Genomic DNA, 21,516 nt, shown 5'->3' on the forward strand with positions numbered 1-21,516 from the left:
GCTGGCTGCAGGGAGGATGTTCCACCTGGTTGTGGAGTCTAGAACCAGGGGCCACAGTCTCACAATACCAGGCAGGCCATTCAGGACTGAGATGAGCAAATATTTCTTCACTCAGAGGGTGGTCAACCTGTGGAATTCTCTACCACAGAAGGCTGTCGAGGCCAGGTCACTGAGTATATTCAAGAAAGAAATTGATACATTTTTGGATATTAGGGGTATGGAGAGAAAGCGGGAATATGGTGTTGAGATAGAGGATCAGCCATGATCATACTGAACAGGCTTGAAGGGCTGAATGGCCTACTCCTGCTCCTAGTTTCTATGAAGGTGTGCAATTCGAGTTTACTTGACTCGTGAACCCATGGACTCAAGACATAAAACAGACCAAGTCTGCAACTTGTCTAGAACTCTGCCACCCAGCATCATGTCCTGCACCAAGTCCTGTCCCCCCGTCACACACAATCTCACTGGCTTCTATTGGCTCCCTGCTGCTCAACACTTCAAAGTCAAAATCCTCATGCTCAATGACCTTTCCAAGCTCTGCCGGATCAATCTCTCGCGGTCCCTGTACTCTGGTTCTCCGATGCCACATCTGTCCACTTCACCACTTTAACCGCTTCAATTCCCACATCGCCATCAATGCCCCAATCTGTAACACATTCCCTAAACCTTGTGAATTCTCCCTCCAGAGGGGCTCCTCAAAACCTCTCTCTTCAACTATGTTTCCACTCATTTCTCCAAAACTTGCTCTAGATGTTTGCCAACTGTTTTTCCTCTGTGAAGGGCCTTAGGACATCTTTCTATGTGAAAAGATGCAATATAAACATGTAAAATGGAGGGAATGATAGCATTGTGGCAATGTTACTGGAATGGTAATTCAGGGGCGCGGACTAATACTTTGGAGACATGAATTCAGATCCACTATGGCAGCTGGAGGGTTTTCAATTCAATTAACTACTAAAACTGGAATAAAATGCTAGTCCCATTATCACAGAACTACTGGATTGTCATAAAAATGCATTTGCTTTACTGATGTCCCTCAGGAGAGGAAATCTATCTTCCTTACCTGGTCTGTTCCATACGTGACTCCAGACCCACAGCAATGTGGTTGCAATTCACATTGTAAACTACATCAAAAACAGGCTATTGTGCTAATTCTGTGTGACTCTACAGTAGGAAATGTCTCGCAGCCACTCCGCAGTGCTTTACTGCCCTTTAAACACTGTTTTAGGCAGGTTTGACAAACTGCAAGGGTGTCATTCACTGCACGGACCAGGATAGAATGCCCAGCAGTACATATACTGCTGGCAGCGGGGACAGTAATGGTCAGTGGCAACCTTACCTTTGACCCAGCAATGGTGGCATACTAACGCACTGGCAATTTCTCTCCCTTAAAGTACAAACAGTGGAGGTAATCGCCAGGGCTCTGAGGGAGGTCAGATGGGACTAATCAAAGAGGACAGTGGATCTTAGCAACTATTGTACATATGTTCTTCTGCCTGTGCTACCATTGGCATGGTAGAAACTGGTAAACAGTAAATTTGTGTGACTTCCAAACTTTGCCCCGGTTGTGAGGTTGAAGGAGTAACTCGAATGGACTACAGTTTTTCAACAAAAATAATAAACCACCCACTAGCCCTGAGATGGATAAATAACAGAATGACCATTTCACTGCACATTGTCTTCAGACAGGAAGTTGATGTTCTGAGTTTTCAGCCAGTCCAACAGGGATTAAGCTCATTGCTCTAAAGGAAAAGAGGTTCATGATGCCCCCCGTTGGTGGGCAATTCCCGCTGGGTGAGAATTACATAGAATTTACAGCACAAAGTGGGCAAGGGGGCCCAACAGGTCCTTGTTCGGGTCTATGCCCCGTAAGAGTCCCTTTTCTTCCCCCACTTGTTCATGGGATGTGAGCATCACTGGCTAGGCCAGTATTTATTGCCCCTTCCTAATTGCCCTTGACAAGGTGGTGATGAGCTGCCTTCCTGAACAGCTGCAGGCCACATGGTCGAGGTAGCCCTGCAGTGCTGCTAGGGGAGGAATTTCAGGGTTTTGACCCAGCATCAGTGAAGTAACAGTGATGTATTTCCAAGCCAAGATAATGACTTGGCAGGGAACTTGCAGGTGGTGGTGGTGCTTCCACACACCTGCTGTCCTTGTCCTTCTAGGTGGTAAAGATCGTGGGTTTGGATGGTGCTGTTGAAGGAGCCCGCCATATGAGGTCGTTGGGTTCCAGGATCTGGTAGGCCTGGTTGCCAATGGTCCTTCAGCTAGAAATCTGGAGCCAAGGGCTATCACCTGAAGGTGAGAACTGTCACCTTTTCCACTGTTCGAAAGTGGGAATTAGCAACAGAAGCCATCTTTGGGAGCTTCCAGGCTGGAACTGGTTGGAAGATAAGCCAGCAGAAAAAAAGGTGTTTTTACAGCCAAAATTAGCGTGGTTGAGATTTAGCAAAGCTAGGGGATTTTAGAAGTTACTGGATTTTTGAAGCAAGCATAATGATTCCACGCGATCGCCTTCCTTGAAGACACAGATTTGCTTATCAAATCCTTCTAGCCTTAATCCAACTGAATTTACATTGCACATCAGTTAGGAACGTACCATTCTGTCCTGCATTGAGTGAGAGGCAGCGAAGTGGCATGGGTACAGCCCGGACAGTCTCCTGTCTCCAGAATAGTCGTATTGCTGGAAACAAAGAGGACAACTTTTATTAAAACTGGTCCCAGTTAGAGTTGGATTATGTTTATAGCGGGTCCAATGTCCTCAGCAAGGCCTATCCAACTCCTGTGAAGTCGCTATAGAAATGCAAAAGCCACTGTAGTTAACTATGCTTCAAGCTGCAAATAGAATCTTGATAAAACTATACAACAAAGTCGCCAGATGATTTTGTGATTCTTATAGTTTCTTTAATCCTCTTTTTTTTTAAATGCCTGTATGGTGGTGATGCTGTCACAAGCTGCAAATGTACCACTTACCCAGAGTCATCAGAACCACAGGGCAGGGGCTGTCACCTGTCTGAGCGTTAAATACCTGGAGAGTTCACCCCTGACTTTTTCGCCGGGAGAGCAGGGACCCTGGCATTCCATTAAATCCAGCCTCTGGAGAACTGTGAGCAGTTCCGGGCACCTCACCCTAAGACAGATACGTTGACTTTGGAGGGAGTACCATGTAAATTTACTATAATGATACCCGGATCCCAAGGGTTAAATGATCACAAATTACACAAAACAGGGTTGTACACCCTGGAACTTAGAAGTTTAAGGGCGATTTGATTAAAGTTTCAGGATACTAAGGGAAACAGATCGGGTAGATAGAGAGAAACTATGTCCGCCTGTCGGGAGTCCAAGACTTAGGGGCATAGTGAAAAAAAGAAACTAGATTAAGACCTTTCAGAAGTGAAGTTAGGAATCACTTCAACACACATAGGGAGGTAGAAGTTTGGAACTCTCTTCCGCGATTGGCAATCGGCGCTAGGTCAATTGCTAATTTTAAAACTGAGATTGGCAGATTTTTGTTACTCAAAGGTATTAAGGGATGTGGGGAAAAAGGAGGAGAATGAAGTCAGGTCACAGATCAGCCATGATCTCATGGAATAGCGAAACAGGCTTGAGGAGTTAAATGGCTTCCTCCTGTTCCTATATTCCTAAGTAATATTAAGATGTTTATGAAGATGAAAAAGTCACTTGGTCCAACAAACACACTCCTTTTTAATTGTTGAACCTTCCCATTGTATTCCTTCCTGTTGTATCCCCTCCCCATCATATCCCTTTTCTCCCCAGAGTCACACTAATTGTCCCAAACCCCATAGTACTGCTCACTTCAATCTTCTTCCCTGGTAACTTATTCTGCAACCTTTGAACGAAAAGTACTTTGTGATGCTTGTCTCGATGTTAAAGGTAACATATAAGTGGGAGCGTTGGAAAAATTTCCAACCTGATTTTCCTTCCTACATTTAACTTCTTAATCTTGAACTTGCATTCACCGTCTGCCACAATGATCAACCTGCCTGGATTTTATCGCTTCACTTCTTAATCTTAAAAGGGTAAACTGAAATACACAAATTTATTTAATTCTGTAACTCCAGTGGCTCCCTAACGTATGGGCCTTTATGGTGCCTCTTTGGCAGGACAACACTCATGTTCCAAGCTAGCAGATGCTGCTAACTCTTAACTTCCAATCCCTCTATCCAACTTTCCACTAGCTTTCCCTAAAGGCATCTTTCGGTTCAAATCAACATATAATTAAAATGAAGCTGTGTAGACGTTTGAATTGTGTATTGATTTGAATTGAAATCATGCAAAATGGTGTCGACCATATTTCAGTTGGGATCAGTCTTGATTGAGTCAGAAGATTGTGGGCTTAAGTCCCATCAGAGAATTGAGCGCAGAACCGAGCCTAATACACCAGTGCAGTACTGAAAGAGTGCTGCACTGTCAGAGGTGCCATCTTATAGATATTAAATCAAAGCTCTGCCTGCCCTCTCAGGTGGACATAAAAGATCACATGGCACTAATCTGAAAAAGAGCAGCAATGTTTCTCCAGTGTCTTGGCCAATCCCTCAACTAACATTATTACAAACAGATTATCTGGTTACTATCCCATTGCTGTTTGTGGGACCTTGCTGTGCTCAAATTGGCTGTACAACATGTTTGTACAGCAGTGACTGCACTTCAAAGGAACTTCATCAGCAGTAAATGTTGAGGCTGTGAAAGGTTGCTATATAAGTGAATGAATATCTTTCTAAAAACTTCCTGTGCTGTTTCAGTGCCTAATTTCAAATTACTGGATAGTTTAAACTTTCTGAGTGAAAACAAACATTTACCGTAGACAGCAAAGAATTTATAGCACTGAAATAACCCTTCAGCCAACTGGTTTAACTGCTCAAAGGCAATTAGGTATGAGCAATAAATGCTGGCCTTGCCAACAACACTTGCATCCCATGAAAGGATAAAAAATTGGTCCTTATGCTCCATGAGCTTCTTCCCCCTGTACTCCACTTCACCCACTTCTCATATCCTTCTAATCCTTTCTGCCTCATGTACTTATCTAATTTCTCCTTAAATACATCTAGGTCCTTCACCTCAACTGTTCCACAAATACTGTGGTCACAAGGGCAGATCAAAGACTGGGATTTCAAAGGTGAGTTACCCACCATCTGACTCTCCAGTTTGTCCACCATCCACAAGGCACAAGTCAGGAGTTGGATGGAATACTCTTCACTTGCCTGGATGGGTGCAGCTCCAATAATACTCAAGAAGCTCGGCACCATCCAGGACAAAGCAGCCCGCTTGAGTGCAACCCCATCCACCACCTTGGGCATTCACTCTCCCCACCACTGATGCACACTGGAAGCAGTGTGTGCCATCTGTAAGGTGGACGGCAGCAACTCACCAAGGTAGACAGCACCTTCTAAACCTGTGATCTCTACCGTTTGGAAAGACAACGGCAGCAAATGCATGGGAACACCACCACCCCCAAGTCACACACCATCCTGACATGGAACTACATCAGCATCACTGGGTCAAAATTCTGAAGTTCCCTCTGCTGTGGCTGTATCTACACCACATATTGACAATAGCAGTTCAAGAATGCAACTCAACATGACCTTCTCAGGGGCAATTAGGGATGGCTCATAAATACCGGCCTTGCCAGCAATGCCCACATCCCACAAATGAATTAAAAACAAGAACATGGTGAGCAAGTTCCGCATTCTTACTCTGCATACAATCAACCAGACGGTTGAAAGCGTGCGCACTGTAAAAAAAAAAACGGTTACCTTCGCACTGCGAGACCGTCGCAGCGTGTACGCTGGGTGGCCAAACGCTTCATCCCTTCGCGGCGGCAACCTCTCAAACCGGGCACTCGGAGACCTCACCGGAGAGTAGACATGGTTCACCACGAGCGGACCCTGGGATGGCGAGCGTGGCACAGAGCGTGAACGGGGCTGGAGGGACAACCTCCGCATCGTGCCAGTGACGCCATCGACCTCGTGGGCGTACGCCTGCTGCGCACCGTGCCACACGGGCGAGCCCTGCCCGCTGTATGCCCGCCGGTCCTGCCAGTCCCTTGGCAGAAATGCTGACTGTCGCTCGTCGATCGACCACCGTGCTGTCATTCTGTCATAGGCTGGTACGGAGCAAATGCTGTCTGGACGACCACCAGGTTGAGTGAACTGGGGGTACTCCTCTTGGTAATAGGGTGATAACAGTCTATAATATTCTGGCACATCTCTGGTTGGAGTGTGATACACCTGAGAGCTGAAGGAAAGAAATACCATCAGGGCCACAAGCTAACCAATATAGAACTTCTTTGTAATAACCGTGGCATGGACAGAAATATTTCCTTTCATTGCTAAATCAATTTCAAGCCAGTTGAAGTATGAAACTAGACACTAACACTTTTCTGGATACTGGGTTTACTCACAGAACGCAGCAGTACATATGTCTGCTTCCTACCAACCAACAACCCTTTGTCGCAGCAGTCTCTCTTTATAAGTGCTCTAAGTAGTTAATTAAACAATGCCCTTCACCAGTGTATCTTAACAATATAGTTAATATACCATTAGCAATGACATCTGTTTCTGCCAATTGGGTTGGCAGGTCATTCAATCATGAGGGCATCATGGGAGATCCCAAGTCCATCTTCTCTCAATCCCCACATGCACTCACTGCACAGCATGCTGGATAGCAGTCAGAAATGAGAGCACAAGACAGCTTTCCCTTGCCTATGCTAGGGGCGCCGAGCTCCATTGTATGTCCTTAACACTCCACCACCACCACCACCACTGCTCAACCGCCTCGACTGCGGTCAGCTAATTATCCAGGGTGTCCAGTGACTGACCTACCTCATCCAACTGGTTCAGGTTCCACCAGATGAACCGCTCTACCTGGTATTTCATGTATTTGGCCTCCTCTCTGGGGGGGGTGTTTGGCTTTTTTGTCATCACTCAAGGAGCATAACCAGACACTGCCACTAAAACAGGTTGGGCTGTGCAGCCAGATTTTTCAGCAATTCTAGTGCATGAAACCTTCTTCAGAACCTTTTAAGTCAGCCTCTGAGCATCTTACTGCGCACGGTGACCCTTAAATCATATTCCCAACATGAGGAGGCAATAAAGGGCTATGAGTGCAAAAAAGAAAAAAATGGAGTTTATTTCTAAAGGGACAGAATTGGAAAGCAGAGAGGTCATGTTGAACGTATGTAGAATTTTCGTTAGACCACATTTGGGGCAGGATCTTCCCCTCGTTGGGTGGACGTGGCAAGCAGGCCACAGTGCGGCCATGCAGTGGTCCACCTCCCGCGATCGGGCCCTGACCGTGATTTCATGCCAATTAATGGGCAGCCAGTGTGAAATGGGCACTGGGAGCCTCAGCGCTGCCGGGGTGGGGTGGGGTGGGGGGTTGGCGGGAGGAGGGCGAGCACTCAAGTTTGTGCATGGGCCGGTGGGGGGGAGGGGGCGGGGGGTGGAGAGCTCACTGAAAAGCTCCCCGAAGGCACAGAGCTGCCTCAGGGGGCCGAAGATTTTTATAATGAAAAATGAAAAATCTACGATGAATATAAAACACGTCCCCCACACGTGACTCAGTCACACGGAGAGGGACGTGTTAAAAATGAGTTTAAAAAAAAGGTTTTTTTTTTAATTCGCTGTTGGAAAACTCACCCTGCCGGTGGATGAGGTTTCGCAAAAAATGCAAAGGCCGCCTGGCCTATTCGCCCACCCGCTAACCGTAAGGTTGGACTGGCAACGAAAAATTCTACTTAACCACCTGCTTCAGGGACTGAATAGGCCTCTGAATTGTCGGCAGGCGAGCTGCCTGCTCTTGCGCCCACCCACCTGCCTCCCGCCCGAAATATTGCGCGACATCGCGATGACGTTGGGACGCTCGCTCGACGCAACCCTTGTGCTATTTCACGCTCAGGTGTGTTGGGCACATACCCACACGCCAAGCTGAACATCCGGGCCCTGGAGTACCGTGCTTAGTTCTGGTCTCCGTATTAAGAAAGATGATTTGGAGGCACCGGAGAAAGTACAAAAAAGATTTATAAGGATGCTACAGAACGGAGAGGTTATAACTATCAGAAAAGAATGAACGGGCTGCGACTCTTTTCGCTAGAAAAGAGAAGGTCGATGGGAGGCCTAATAGGGGTCTTTGAAACGTTGGAGTGTTTTATAGGGTCGACATAAAGGAGATGTTTCCACTTGTGTGGCAGTCTAAAACTAAGGGACATAAATATAAGATAATCACTAATAAATCAAATAACGAAATCAGGAGAAATTTCTTTACCCAGGGAGTGGTTAGAATGTGGAACCTCCCACCACAATGATTGAGGTGAGGAATATTGATGCATTTAAGGATTAGTTCTGATGGAGAAAGGAATGAAATGTTATGCTGATCAAGTTAGATGGTAGGGTGGGAGGGGATTCATGTGGAGCACAGACACTGGCATTGGCCTGCTGGCCTGAATGGTCTGTTTCTGTGTTGTGAAACTTTATGTAATTCTATATTATGTGTGACCACTTCCTTTTTAATAGGTGACAGCAGATTCTATTTTGAACATTGTTTCTGGCAAAGCATTCTGTGTCCCATCAATCGTCTAGGCTCCAAGCTCTGGAATTCCTTTCTTCTCTGACATTCTACCTCTCTGTCCTCCCTCAAGACACTCCATAACACCTAACTCTTCGACCAAGCTTATGGTCGCCTGTCTTAATATCTCCTCATGTGGCTTGAGGTCAAATCTCAGATAGATGTAAAAGATTCCACAACACTAATCAAAGAATAGAAAGAGGGTTCTCCATATTGATCTCTCAACCACTGTATATTAATTGTGTTGAATTGTACACAGGTGGCGGGCATTAACTAGGAATATACTTGATCTCCCTATAAATAGACACAGACCATAACTGTGGTTGCTGAGTTAGGAGGTGTATGCTTGTAATATGTAATTCTGTAAATAAATATATAAGTCTGTAAGGATTGGCTCCAGTTTCTATCCTTTGCCAACAGACCTCCTAGAGTAAAACAACCACATCGCTGAATCAGATAACCTGGTCATTATCATATTTATGAAAGCTTTCTGTGTGCAAATTGATTGCTGCACTTCCTACGTTACAACAGTAACTGTACTACAAAAGCACTTCACTGTTGTAAAGCACGTTTAAGACATCCTGCAGTGATGAAAAGAACTATATAAATTAAATTTTCTTTTTTCAAAATGTATAGGACCTTTATTGAAAGGAAAGCATAAAAAAGAAGTGATATATTGGTTTTTACAGTGCATGTGACATATGTCGGCACAGCAAGTAAAGTGGCATAATGATTACATTACGGGGCTAGTAATCCAGAGATCTAGACTAATGATGACGGGATGAGGGGACAAGTACCATCACAGCAGACAAGGAATTTAAAATTTAGTTAGTTAAATAAATCTGGAATAAAAAGCCAGGGTCATGACTGGTCACCACGAAACCAACGGTTGCTGTAAAAATCCATTTGTTCGCTAACAGGTTTCAGGGAAGGAAATAGTCTTTCGTTACCTGGCCTGGCCTATACGTGACTCCAAATAGCAAGGTAGTGGACCTAGCAAGCCACTGAAGCCATCACAATGGACTGAAGCAATGGCTCACCACCACCTTCTCAGGGGGGCAGTTAGGAATGATGAACAAATGCTGCCCTCGCCAATGAAATCCACATCCTGTGAATGGATAAAAATTAAAGTAGATTTACAGATACAGTCCTCTCACCTTCTCGGTTCGTCCTGTGGTGGTGCAGACCTGCGCATGTTAACCCACTGCTGTAAGTGGGTCAGTGAGGACTGACGCTGTGCCATTTTCTCAGTGTTAGTACGTGGGACAAAGCCCCGTCGATGTACCGTATTTACCCCATCCTGTTGCAAATACTCTTCACTAGGCCTACCAGGGGAGGCATGCTGCCAGCTGTGTCCATTAGGTTGTTCAGACCTCTCATATCCTGGGTGAGTTCTCAGCTCTGGACCAGGGCTGCTGGGGTCAAAAGGTGCTTCCTGCACCGTCACACCATTAACCTTGGCCACCGGCTCGTTGCTAGAGTCCTTCTGTTCGCTCTTCCTGTTGTATCTTTCAAACCCATCCGCTTCATCTCTAACCCTTTCCAAGTCAGGTTTAATTAGTTGCTTATGATTGCTTGTGTGGTTCGATTCCGAGGGAGGTTTTATTTCATAACTCATCCCAGTGCTGCCAATACAACAGAAAATAGACAAATTAATGGTCTGTTGAATTGGACCGACTGTATTTTGTAACCAGGACCTTTCACTTCAACACGTTAGGAGCACAGGGGAATGAGGTATCACCTATTCAACCCTACAGTCCCTACAAAATATTGACGGCAGCCTCCTGCCTACCTGATGACGTAGATCACGTACAATCTTCCCTACCGAGGGTTATGCTTCCACTTATTTAACTTGGGGAAGAGTTCTACAAACTTCCACCTGACTCCCCCAAAGATAGTCAAGCACAACTGTCTGTACTTACAGTTGTACAACCTTTAATGAATGGGTATGATATTGTATTGGTTAAGTTACTCCAAGTGGGGTGGGGATGGTGGTTATGTCCCTGGACTAGTAATACAGGGATCCAGGCTAATACTCTGGGGATACAGGTTCAAATCCCATCACAGCATCTAAATTCAATCCAATTAAAATCTAGAATTGAAAGCGAGTCTCAGAAATTAACATTAATTGCTGTAAAAACACATCTGGTTCACTCATGTCCTTTTGGGAAAGAAATCTGCTACCCTGATCTGATCTGGTTTACGTGTGACTTCAGACCCACTGTAACGTGGTTGACTCTTAGCTGCCCTCTGAAATGGTCTAGCAAGCCTCTCAGTTCAAGGGCAATTAGGGACAGGCCACAAATATTGGCCTTGTCAGCGATGCCCACATCCCATGAAAGAATAATTTTTTTTAAAAATCCCAAGGCCCTGGACTGAAAATCCAGTAGATCGCCAGTTCAAATCTCACCATGGCAATTTTGAGAATTCACTTTCAGTTTGCAGTTAAGAACAAAATGGAATTCAAGAGCTGGCATCACTAAGGGGCATCACCATGAAGCTATCAGGCCGATCAAACAACAAAAATGGTTTACTCATGTCCTCTAGGTAAAGAATCCTGCCAACTCTTAAATGCCCTCAGAAGTGGTCTAGCAAATCACTCAGTTGTACGGGGAGAGGGGGAAATTCAGCTATGCCAGCAATGCCCAGTACCGGATAATGAATAAAAAATATTTCAGGAAAGGACAGTGTGACAATGGGGGGGTTGAGGGAAGAAAGGGATGGCATGGTTGGATGTAGTTCCTTTGAACCTGACTTGCATGTATAAACACCAACACAAAACTCCTAACACACTTCATTTTCGACACGAGCGCAATGACTCTGTTCAGAGCAGCACAGCCACATTGCCTGCAGGTCTGATATACCTGTTCAAGGGCACGATCTGTATGCTCGCTGCAGCATTCATTGCATTGACCCAATCCTCCATCTCTGCCTTATTCTCCGCACACAAGTAGTAAGTCCGGATGCCTGCATGCTCAGCCTGACAATTAACGGAGCAGTCATTATTGTGAAAAACATCTGGTTGTCTGTTTACAATCAGCTGTGGGAGAGATAGGAATAGAATCGTCAATGTCAAGACAGAACCAGCCACTGCTTCGAGAAAGAAAATTAGACTGGGAGAGAACCACAACTAGAATGTAACAACCCATTTTGTCCTACATGCTTGCATCACATTTCCTACCAACTTGAGATTGGCATCAATGCTGAGCAATATTCTTCTCTGATCTACAATGAGTCTTCAGCAGGCACTGCCAATGAGGGTTCTGGAAGGACCAAAAGGGAAGAACCCCTTGTGGCAAGAGATTGCCAACCCCAGGGCATCCACAATGCCTGGCATTTGCACCTAAATTCACATTTGGATCCATTAAGTGACAAGTGTTCCAGAGGGCTCATTGGCATCATTCCAACAGCCACAAAATTCATGCTGTGGCCCGGCTGAGGCTCATGACTGGCATCCCCATGTCAGAATGCGTGGATCCAGCTAAGCTGGTTTAGTGCCAGCCACAGGCTGCCCTCATTCCCTAATCGTCTCAAATAGTGCCATTATTAGTGGCCCCTTTCAGGTCACCCGGACTGCAAGTCGTAAAATGGAGGAGCAGTCCTTCTCACATGACCTCCCAGACAAGATCATCATTAAACCCACTCACAAGTGAATCTCCAGTTGTGTTTCTCTCTCTGGTAACTGCATTTAATTTGTAATTACATTTAAGCCTGAATCGTTCACCTCGTTCTTATTTTTTCACTGTTCCATTATTTCAGTGCTCAGTGGAGAATGTGAAATGGTATTTCTTCAGGCCAGGGATCTCTCCCATCTCCCTCATATTGGGAAGACATTACAATTCCCTCTTATAATGTTATTTCATGTAATTGTTAATATGTTCACTCAGAACCATTTCTTTAACCTGGATTTTGTACCCCCCCCACCACCCCATCTCCAGTCAGCAGCACCTCCCTCATGTTGGTATCCAACATCCCCAGCACGGACAGTTCTTCAGTGCCTGAAATGTCCATGCAGAAGCCTGGACCCTGATGGCCTGTTTGATCATGGGACACAGAACACGGGTTAAGCTCAACCTTGACCTTAACCGAAGTCCAACCAATCGCAGCTCGAGCAAGAGTCACTGCATAATGATCAGGAGCAAGAGCAGTAGCAGGATCCCTGGCTGGTTTTCTGCTAAGTCCAGGGTCACTTTGCATGTCGCTTGCTTTCTACTGAGATTGGGCACCTCAGCACTGGGTCTTCCCTTGTGCACTTACCCCACTGAACCATCTGAACAAGGACACTCTCATCAAAAAAAAATGAATTTCAAAATTAACATAAAATTACGGAATGATTACATTTGTCAAAATTATGCATTTATTAAAATGCATCAACTTGAGGAATAAATAGATGCAACAGGGTATGGGATGTTGAATGTATCTCATTTCTTGTCACATGAATTACTTGTCCAGCTTCTACTGGAGTCAGATGTTAATGAAATGCCTCAAAAAAATGCATCTCTATCCACTGGGCAGCTTTAGACATTTGTAGTCTTCAAAAATATAAGGACGTTGGTAAGCAACGCCAAAAGTTGACTGAACGGTTCGGTATTCCAATAAAATCAGTTTATTGATATCAGCAAAGTTTGGACAAGGTGTCAGAGTCAATGAAATTTGTAAACTCCTTGAGCTTCCAATGAAACCTTTGGAACGCTCGTCACTTAACAGGTCCACATGTGCCTTTAGGTGCAAATGTTAGGCAGTGTGGTCAGAACACCAGGGTCCTGGATCGTACAAAACTCTGTGTCGCCTGGACCATAGTTGGGGGAGGAGGCAGGCGTCAGGTTCCTCCAGCACAGGCAGCTCTCCAGTGCCTAGCTGAAATGATCCATATGGGAGCCTGACCATCAACAGTCCATTTGATCATGGAAAGCGCAACACAGTCAAATCCAGCCCTGCCTTTATCTGAAGTCCAAGTAAATACAGTTTGAACGAGAGAAAGGGGGCAATGGATCCCAGCATATACGTGCCACACGTTGGGACGCCTGACAGACCCTTACTTCCAATGATCATGACCCGTGGTCGGTACTGATCACAGCCTGAATTTGACGTTAACCGCCTGAGTTTGAGACCTTGCAGCAGCCACGTTTTTTGAAGCCAGCACTCATTTTCCCCGGGTGGTCAGACAGGATTCAGGCTGTTGTACACTGCGACGCACGCCGGTGATTTCTGCGGGTAGGATTCGTAGTTAATTTTGATTTGGATTCAATATCGCCTCAGTTAATTAGAAGAACTGGAAATTATACCTAGCTGAGATCCTGCAGAAATTCAAGACAGGCACAATGCAGCCACTTCTGGTGCAGGGGGGGTCCTCGGCCGTGAGAGGGAAAGATAAAAGGTCAGGTCAACCAGCAGAGTTTAACATAGTGAAGCACCGTACCGATAGGCGAGGCAAAACGAGAACAAGCATTTGGAATATTCCTGGCTTTTGAGATTCAAGATATAATTTAATTGAGTTATAAACCCCTGCTTTGGGGGAAAACCTTCTCTTCATTTCAACATGAAAAGGGGATGGTAGCACAGTTTGGACTATCAATCCAGAGGCCTAAGCTAATGCTTCAGAGACAAGAGCTCAAATCCTAACAGGGCAGCTGGTGACAATTAAATTCAATTTACTAAATCTGGAATAAAATGCTAGCCTTATTATTAAGGATAATAAAACAACTGTATTGAGGTTAAAAACCCATCTGATTCACTAATGTCCTTCAGGGAAGGAAATCTGCCATTCTTTACCTGGTCTGGCCTACCTGTAATTCCTGACCCACAGCAACATGGTTGACTCTTAACTTCCCTCTGAAATGGCCCAGCAAGCCACTGAACTGTGGTCACCACCTTGTCAAGCCAATTAGGGCTGGGCAATGACACTCAGATCCCCAGAACGAATGAATAAAGATCATGCTAGTTCCAGCTGGAGAACAGGCTGAAAACCTAATCCCAGGCCTGGACCGCTTCTCTGGGAACTGGTTGTAAGGAGATCAGGTTTGCCAACTCTGACTGGGTGTGTGCCTGGAAGTTTCATCATGTGATATTCCACACCCCTTGAACAGGCTTTTATCAGCCGCACCTCGAACAGCTTTCAAAGGAAATGAGAAAACTGCACCAATTGCTTTAAATGTCCCTATGGCTTCTCTCCTGGGTGTTTAACTCCTGGAGACTACAGGGTGATCCTGGAGGATTGGCAACCCATAGGGGATGAGCTAGAAGCTTTGAGTTATAGGTGCTCCATCCGGAGGCACTGTTAGGCTTGTGTAGAAAGTTGGCTTCAACCTCAAAGAAACCGTAAAGTAAACCACTGGAAAATGTTTCCATGAAAACAAATGGAAATGACCTGTTTTAAGTATTTTCCATTCACTTTGGTAGAGGGTGAATTGTTGGACAGCAGATAAGCCAGTTACTGGGGGTTTGAAAGCACAGTGCTCTCCATTTCAGGAATTGTCCATTTTAAGTGGAAACTAATTTCCAACCACACCACAGCCCCCTTCAAGGATGGACTACTCTTTGAAAATCCATTAAAACCCTTCCATCGCAGTGCATTCTTCCCATCTGAAATTTGATGGCACAAGACAAACAAGGTTGAACCTGAAGGATTTTGTAGGAAGTCCCTTCCCCTCCTCTCACAACCAACAGTTGGAAGAACGCGCAAAAAGAAAAGGGATTGGGGGGGAGTTTCAAATTGTCATGCTATCTCTGGCTCGCACATTCGTAGAACAGACTCACCCTCCAGAAGAGCGTCCAGCCACTTCTGAGTGCTTCTGCACTCATTCTCATGCCAGGCATCAGGTTAGATTTAGAGTTTAATTAGAGGCTAAGTAAGCTTCCCGCCAGCGTTGGATTTACAAACATTTCCTAGGAGGTTAATTTTTGCAGGTACTGCGTTCGTTTAGAATCTTCACATTAACCCTATTCTTAGCCTGCGAGTTCATGACTTTGTCAGGCAATTCTACCCGAGGACACCAAACCTCTTAGCCTCAGTTTAGGTGAAGCATGACGAATTGCCCAGAAACTTATATTTGTCAACCCAGCACATGATCCCAATTGCTCCAATCTTGCTTCTACCGTGTCTCAAATATAAAACTACAAAACAATAGCTCAGCAGAACCAACTGTTATCTCCCCTAGGTCGCAATTTGGTAGTCCAGATTAGGAAAGATTTATATCCATTATATCAAATGGATATAAGCTTTAAGAGGGTAAGAGGATTAACACTTACCTTGTCTATACGTGAGAGGCTGTTTAGGCTCTCACAGGCTGGGATTTTCCAGCCCTGAGCATCGTTGCAGGTGGGACACGAAAATCTAGAGAGCAGCCAAAAGACAATTGACTTTTGGCCGCTCTCCAAATTTTGACCATTCCGCCCACGGCGATGCCCCCTGCTGGTGAGGCCGAAAAATCCTGCCCACATCCTCAACTTTCCAAAGAAAAACTTCAAAAATGAAGTATTGGCATTAAGGAGTTCTGGAATACCTATCCCTTGCCCAACCAGTTACCCTCTGAAGGGGCAATGGGGCTCCTTCTTTGGCCCCTCTGTTTATTCATCTATTTCAACTGAGCTCCGACCAGAATAGCATGGGGGTTAGATTATCAACTTGCTGCCTGGGCATTGGGAATGCGTTATAGAAACCAACAGAAATGAAACTTCAGCAAGTTCTATAACAAGTGCTTAGGCTGTAATGCCAGCTCTTGGCCTGAGCACCAAGACAATAATCTACTCACGTGCTTTCAGAATGTAGCCTTAGTTTTTGCCTCATTCTTCAATAACTAACATTCCAGGCCTGTTGGGGTGACAAGCATTTTTTTCTTTCTGTTGCTGAATCTCACTCGCCTAGAATTAGTTTTTGGGTTATGTTGTAGTGATTCCCTAACCGAGTTCATCGTAACTCGGATCTAGATTTTAGCTGCAGCCCTTCTCCAGGTCACATTGGCCTAAAGATTAAAACTTGGCTTTATACCTGGGAAAACGGCCGTAAGACCATCAGCACCTGAGGGGAAGAGGTCGGGTAAAAATTATGTGGCTGATTCAGATAGCTGAAGGTTCTCTACCCTAAACATTCACTGGAGTTTCCACACACTGATGGACTTGCTGTTGTATTTCCAGCATTTTCTGTTTGTGGTTTGGATTCCGGGCACTTAAGGCTTAGATTTTTTTTTAAAGTCTTGATTTTTTTACTTTCGAGCAATCAAACCCATCATCACCAAACCCATTACCCATCTCAGAAAGAAACACCATTGTAGAATGAGTTCATGCAGCAAGAGGCCATTTGGCCCATCAAGCCAGATCGCCTCCTGACAACTATGCGCAATTAAACTGGTATCATATCCTTTACAAACAAATTTTCCACACAGCCTGCAGAGGAAACCTTTCCACCAAACATGCAGACACAGACAGGTTCACACATTCAGACAGCAGCATACAGATACACAGCTACAGACAGCTGCATACATGCAAAAGATATAACAGATGGGTATAACCACATGTGCACTCTAACACGTTACTTCTGGTTACATGGTGTGCCTGTGCGTTGGTGTGCATCTCTGTGTGTGCCTTTTTGTCCGTCTGCGTGAATTTATTGTAGGCAAATGAGTGACACTGGAATTGTTTAAGTGAAGCTACATTGGACTTACACACCAGAAAATCACAATAGCAGCATTTTATATTTGCTTCGTTTGAAGTAAAATCAGGGAAGTCACTTCAATAATGTTATCAAGTGCCACCTCTAGCAGGTGGTATCTTCTCATCATGGGTGCGTGTAAACACAACAGGCATAGGAATAGGATTAGGCCATTCAGCCCCTCAAGTCTGTTCTGCTGTTCACTGAGACAATGGCTGATCTGTATCTTAACTAAGCCTACAAGACATTTTAAGGAGGTGTGTGTAATTATTTTTGAATGAAGGCATTGGATTCTCACTATATTACCAGGACTTGGCTGTAGTTCTCATACTCCTGAACATGAATAAAAACTCTGCAAATTAAATCTTATATCATAATAAAGGAGGGAGGGAGAAGCTTCACATGACTTTACATTTATCTTCTCATGCAGGGGCTGACCACATCTCAGTCACCTCGAGTTATCAGGCAAGTCCTTGAGAGTAGAAGTGGCTGAGATTGTGTGTGATGCCAGCACATGTATAAGAGCAGAGCAATACCAGTGAGTTCAGTTGCAATGGCAGAGATAATTGTGCCAAGCTCCCTGCATCAATTAAACACAGAGATAAAAACAAAAAAACTGCGGATGCTGGAAATACAAAAGTTGTTGTTGTTGTTTTTGTTTTCCCTGCATCAAGACTGTTTGGGTGTGGCACAATGCTTGTGTTATTCAAATCAATTCACTTAAAAATAAAGAATATTAATTTCCAGGAGTAGAATTTAAATATAATCAATAAAGACCAGGGAGTTTATATATATATATATATATATATAGTAATCTAATTGAGGCACTTGAATGAATAATGATTTAAATTAGAATAATGAGTATCCTAGAGTGACTGACCAGTTCCAATCTAATCAAGGATTCTTATATGTAAATAATGGATACCTTAGAGTGAGTTACAAGCTATTGTCTAACTGAGGGGTTCATATAATATGATACACATCAAGTGTTATTTGTTATCCCATCCCCAGGTTTTATTAGTTCCCTGAAATCAGTTCATGCTGTCTTTTTTCAAACTTTACATTCCACTATGCGTTGCAATTTTTTTGTTCTGTTTTTGTCTGCACTGACTACAGACACACTGAAGCATTAATTATAGCGATTTTGATTCTGTATTGTTCTTGATATTTATCAAGCCATTAATCTCCACTTACAAGGAGGCTCCAAGTTATAAATTAGAATGAAGCCCAAAGTCCCCTGTGGGGTGGTTTTATATGAATGAGATTACAGTTCTGACACCTTGATACTCTGCTGATGAATTTCTCATGGTCTGCACACAGATGTCCTTTCTAAAAAAAAGGCAACAATTACAAGTGACAAATGTCTAAAAAAAAGCCAGTGACAAAGGCCCTAATTGCGTGGGAGTACCAGAAAACGTCCAGTGTATTTGCAGCTAATCAGTCACCAACGTTCCTGGACCAGGCTCTGAACCATCATATGCAAAGCAGTAGAACAAGCGGGATGATATTAACCAGGAGTCAGCATCTGAAAGGTAGACCATGTTGCATGGAGTAAAGTGACGTGAATAGTCGTCACAAAGTGGCTGCTCGTTCATTCAGAATCACCCAATGGCGCAGTTATTTAAATCAGTGCATCAAAACTGAGGATGCAGAGGAAACATTCTGGAAATGATGTGCCTGAGCTGGGTCATTAAGCAAGTGCCTGGGTTTTGAAAGGGTTATCAGCTCAGGTTCCCATTTTGCTCTGTATAGTGGGGGTTTGTGAAATTCAAGAAATTGGACAATATTTTCAGACAAGGTGCCACTTTGTAACGAGGAATAAAGATGACACCAAAAATATTTAAGCCACTAGAGCGAACAACAAATGCAACAAAGACGGGGTAATTAGTAATCCGAGGAAACAACATTAAACTTGAAAAGTTAAACGGCGACCCTTAGACAATGCATTCTGTGTAGTTCATGCAGAAGCTGGTCTTTGAAAGCTCACAACTCCCAGGATTTCACAGGCAGTTTCACACGCTGTCAACTCTGGCTGGGTGTATTCCTTGAGGTTTTATCATGTGATCTTCTGCCACTCACTAACTGACTTCTAACGCTCTCGCCATTGGTCTATTCAACAGGCACTGCCTTCCTATGGCCAACTGGAAAGGGAACAGACTCTTTGTTGACCAACTGGATTAATCTTTGCTGTTAATGAAACAGCCTTTCTTCCTTCATCTCCAATGTTTTAGTAACCCGATGAGTGAAATTGGTCAAACAAATTGGAAAAAACCCAAATCCTCATTCAATGCTCCTATAGTTTTTCTCTTGAGTTGCTTCTAGAAGTGCCCTGGAAATTAATTTACAAGTTCTGGAGTCTCTCCAGGACAATCCTGGCAAGGGGCAACCCTTGACATACCAGCACCATCATCTTGCTGTATGAAAATTAATTGGAAGAAGGATAATTAGTTTATTGACAGAATTCCTACACAGGCTTCAAGCCAATTGTGGAAGAACACAAGACATAGGAGAGGGTGTAGAACATAAGGCCCATTGAGCCTGCTTCATTATTCAATACGATCATGGCTGATCTTGGGCGTCAACTCCACTTCCCCACCCACTCCCCATATCCCTTGATTTCCGGAGAGACCAAATATCTGTCCATCTCAGCCTTAAATGTATTCTCAGATGGAGCAACCACAACCCTCTGGGGTAGAGAATTCAAAAGATTCACAACCCTTTGAGTAATTTCTCATCATCTCAGTTCTAAATGAGGGAGCGCCGCACTGTCGGAGGGTCAGTACAGAGGGAGTGCCGCACTGAAACTGTGCCCCCATGTATTAGATCCTCTGACCAGTGGAAACAATCTCTTAATATCCATTCTATCAAGTCCCTTCAGAATCTTGTATGTTTCAATGAGATCAGCTCTCATTCTTCTAAACTCCAGACAGTGTAGGTCCAATTTGTGCAGCTTTTCGTCATAGACAACCCTATCATCCAAGAGACCAATTCAGTGATCCTTCACTGTACTGCCTCCAAAGCAAGTATACCCTTTCTTAAACATGGACACCAAAACTGGACACAGTATTCCAGATGTGTATTCCACACAATTTAAACACCAGCTTGTAATTCACAATTCTTCCTTTGAGGATTACAATGTAGGCTGAACTAGGAACATGGTGCAACTTGCAACCATCATTGATATCCCCACCCACTCACCCCCTACCCCACTAACTGAAGCCTCAGACTCTCACTCAGATGTCACTGGCACCAGAATGGCTCACCCCAAACACCCCATTCTTCGTGTGTAAACCCAGACGTGGTATGTTGATAGGCCTGTCAACCATGGAGAGACTCATAGGTTGGGTTGATCCCGCCCTCTACACTTGACTTCTGCACAAAATCTACACACGAGTTCTCAAAAGATAGTTTCAGAGAGGGCACTACGTCACCTTGAAGGCGTGTTTGCGAGTGATGTTGTCAGAGGGCTGAACAGGGCTAATTCGGAAGCTGAACAAAGGGATGCTCGCCAGGATTGCGTCCTCTTTCTCATCTGGATTTGAAGAAAAAGCTCACTGTTACTTAATTGCCTTTTCAATTACAAAAGACATTACCACGCTTTCAGACACACTGTTTTGCAGTAAAAGGCTGGGACTGCACAGAGAGGACTGCGTCACTGATCCCCTTTCCTGACCTGCGCGCTAGCGAATCAATGACATCGCGCACAAGCCCCATTTTCGTTGCATCATCATTGGCAGTCGTGCCTTCAACTGCTTAATCCCAAGCTCTGGAATTCCCTCCCAAAAACTTTGCCTCTCTTTCCTCCTTTTAGATGCTCCTTAAAGCCAACTTTACCTGTCCTACTATCTCCTTATGTGGTTTCGCGTCAAATGCTGTTTGATAGCATTTCTGTGTTTCTTTCTCATTTCCCTTTGGGTGAGGAAGTGCAGTCCTGCTACATGGGGCCCCACAAAAACTCTGCGCTTGCCAAGTTACCCCTCGCCACCAACCCTGTCAACCTCTCCAACGCTCATCTCATGTCAAAACCTTTCTTCAGCTACCCTGCGGTGGTGACTCCTACTGTCCAAATTCCCAGGGTTTGCATGGGAGTCAGCCTTCCATCATCTAAATGAGGCCCGAGAGTTAAAATGGCTCATTCCCAATTTTGAGTGCTCCACCACTGGCAGCAGTGACTTCAGCTGCCTAGTCTCTAGGATCCTGAGATCCATCCCTAAACCTCTCTCCTCCTTAAAACCCACCTCTTCCACCACATTTTTGGCCACATCTCCTATTATCTTCTTATATGG

General features: G+C 44.6%; 1 protein-coding gene across 9 annotated transcripts in view; it reads right to left on the reverse strand.

Annotated features, from left to right (window-relative positions):
* Window positions 1–21,516, reverse strand: part of plekha6 (pleckstrin homology domain containing, family A member 6) — a 329,654-nt gene that overhangs the window by 51,962 nt on the left and 256,176 nt on the right. For 7 of the 9 annotated variants that reach the window (XM_041195222.1, XM_041195224.1, XM_041195221.1 and 4 more), the window contains 5 exons: window positions 20,662–20,762; window positions 11,448–11,623; window positions 9,741–10,208; window positions 5,775–6,255; window positions 2,600–2,683 (listed from right to left, as the gene is read on the reverse strand). In XM_041195222.1, the coding sequence (XP_041051156.1) occupies window positions 2,600–2,683; window positions 5,775–6,255; window positions 9,741–10,208; window positions 11,448–11,623; window positions 20,662–20,762 (1,310 nt within the window). The remainder of the gene's footprint in view (window positions 1–2,599; window positions 2,684–5,774; window positions 6,256–9,740; window positions 10,209–11,447; window positions 11,624–20,661; window positions 20,763–21,516) is intronic. The other 2 variants (XM_041195223.1, XM_041195227.1) reach the window with 2 other exon arrangements.

The sequence above is a fragment of the Carcharodon carcharias genome, chromosome 9 (assembly GCF_017639515.1).
Source record: "Carcharodon carcharias isolate sCarCar2 chromosome 9, sCarCar2.pri, whole genome shotgun sequence".
Taxonomy (NCBI): Eukaryota; Metazoa; Chordata; class Chondrichthyes; order Lamniformes; family Lamnidae; genus Carcharodon; species Carcharodon carcharias.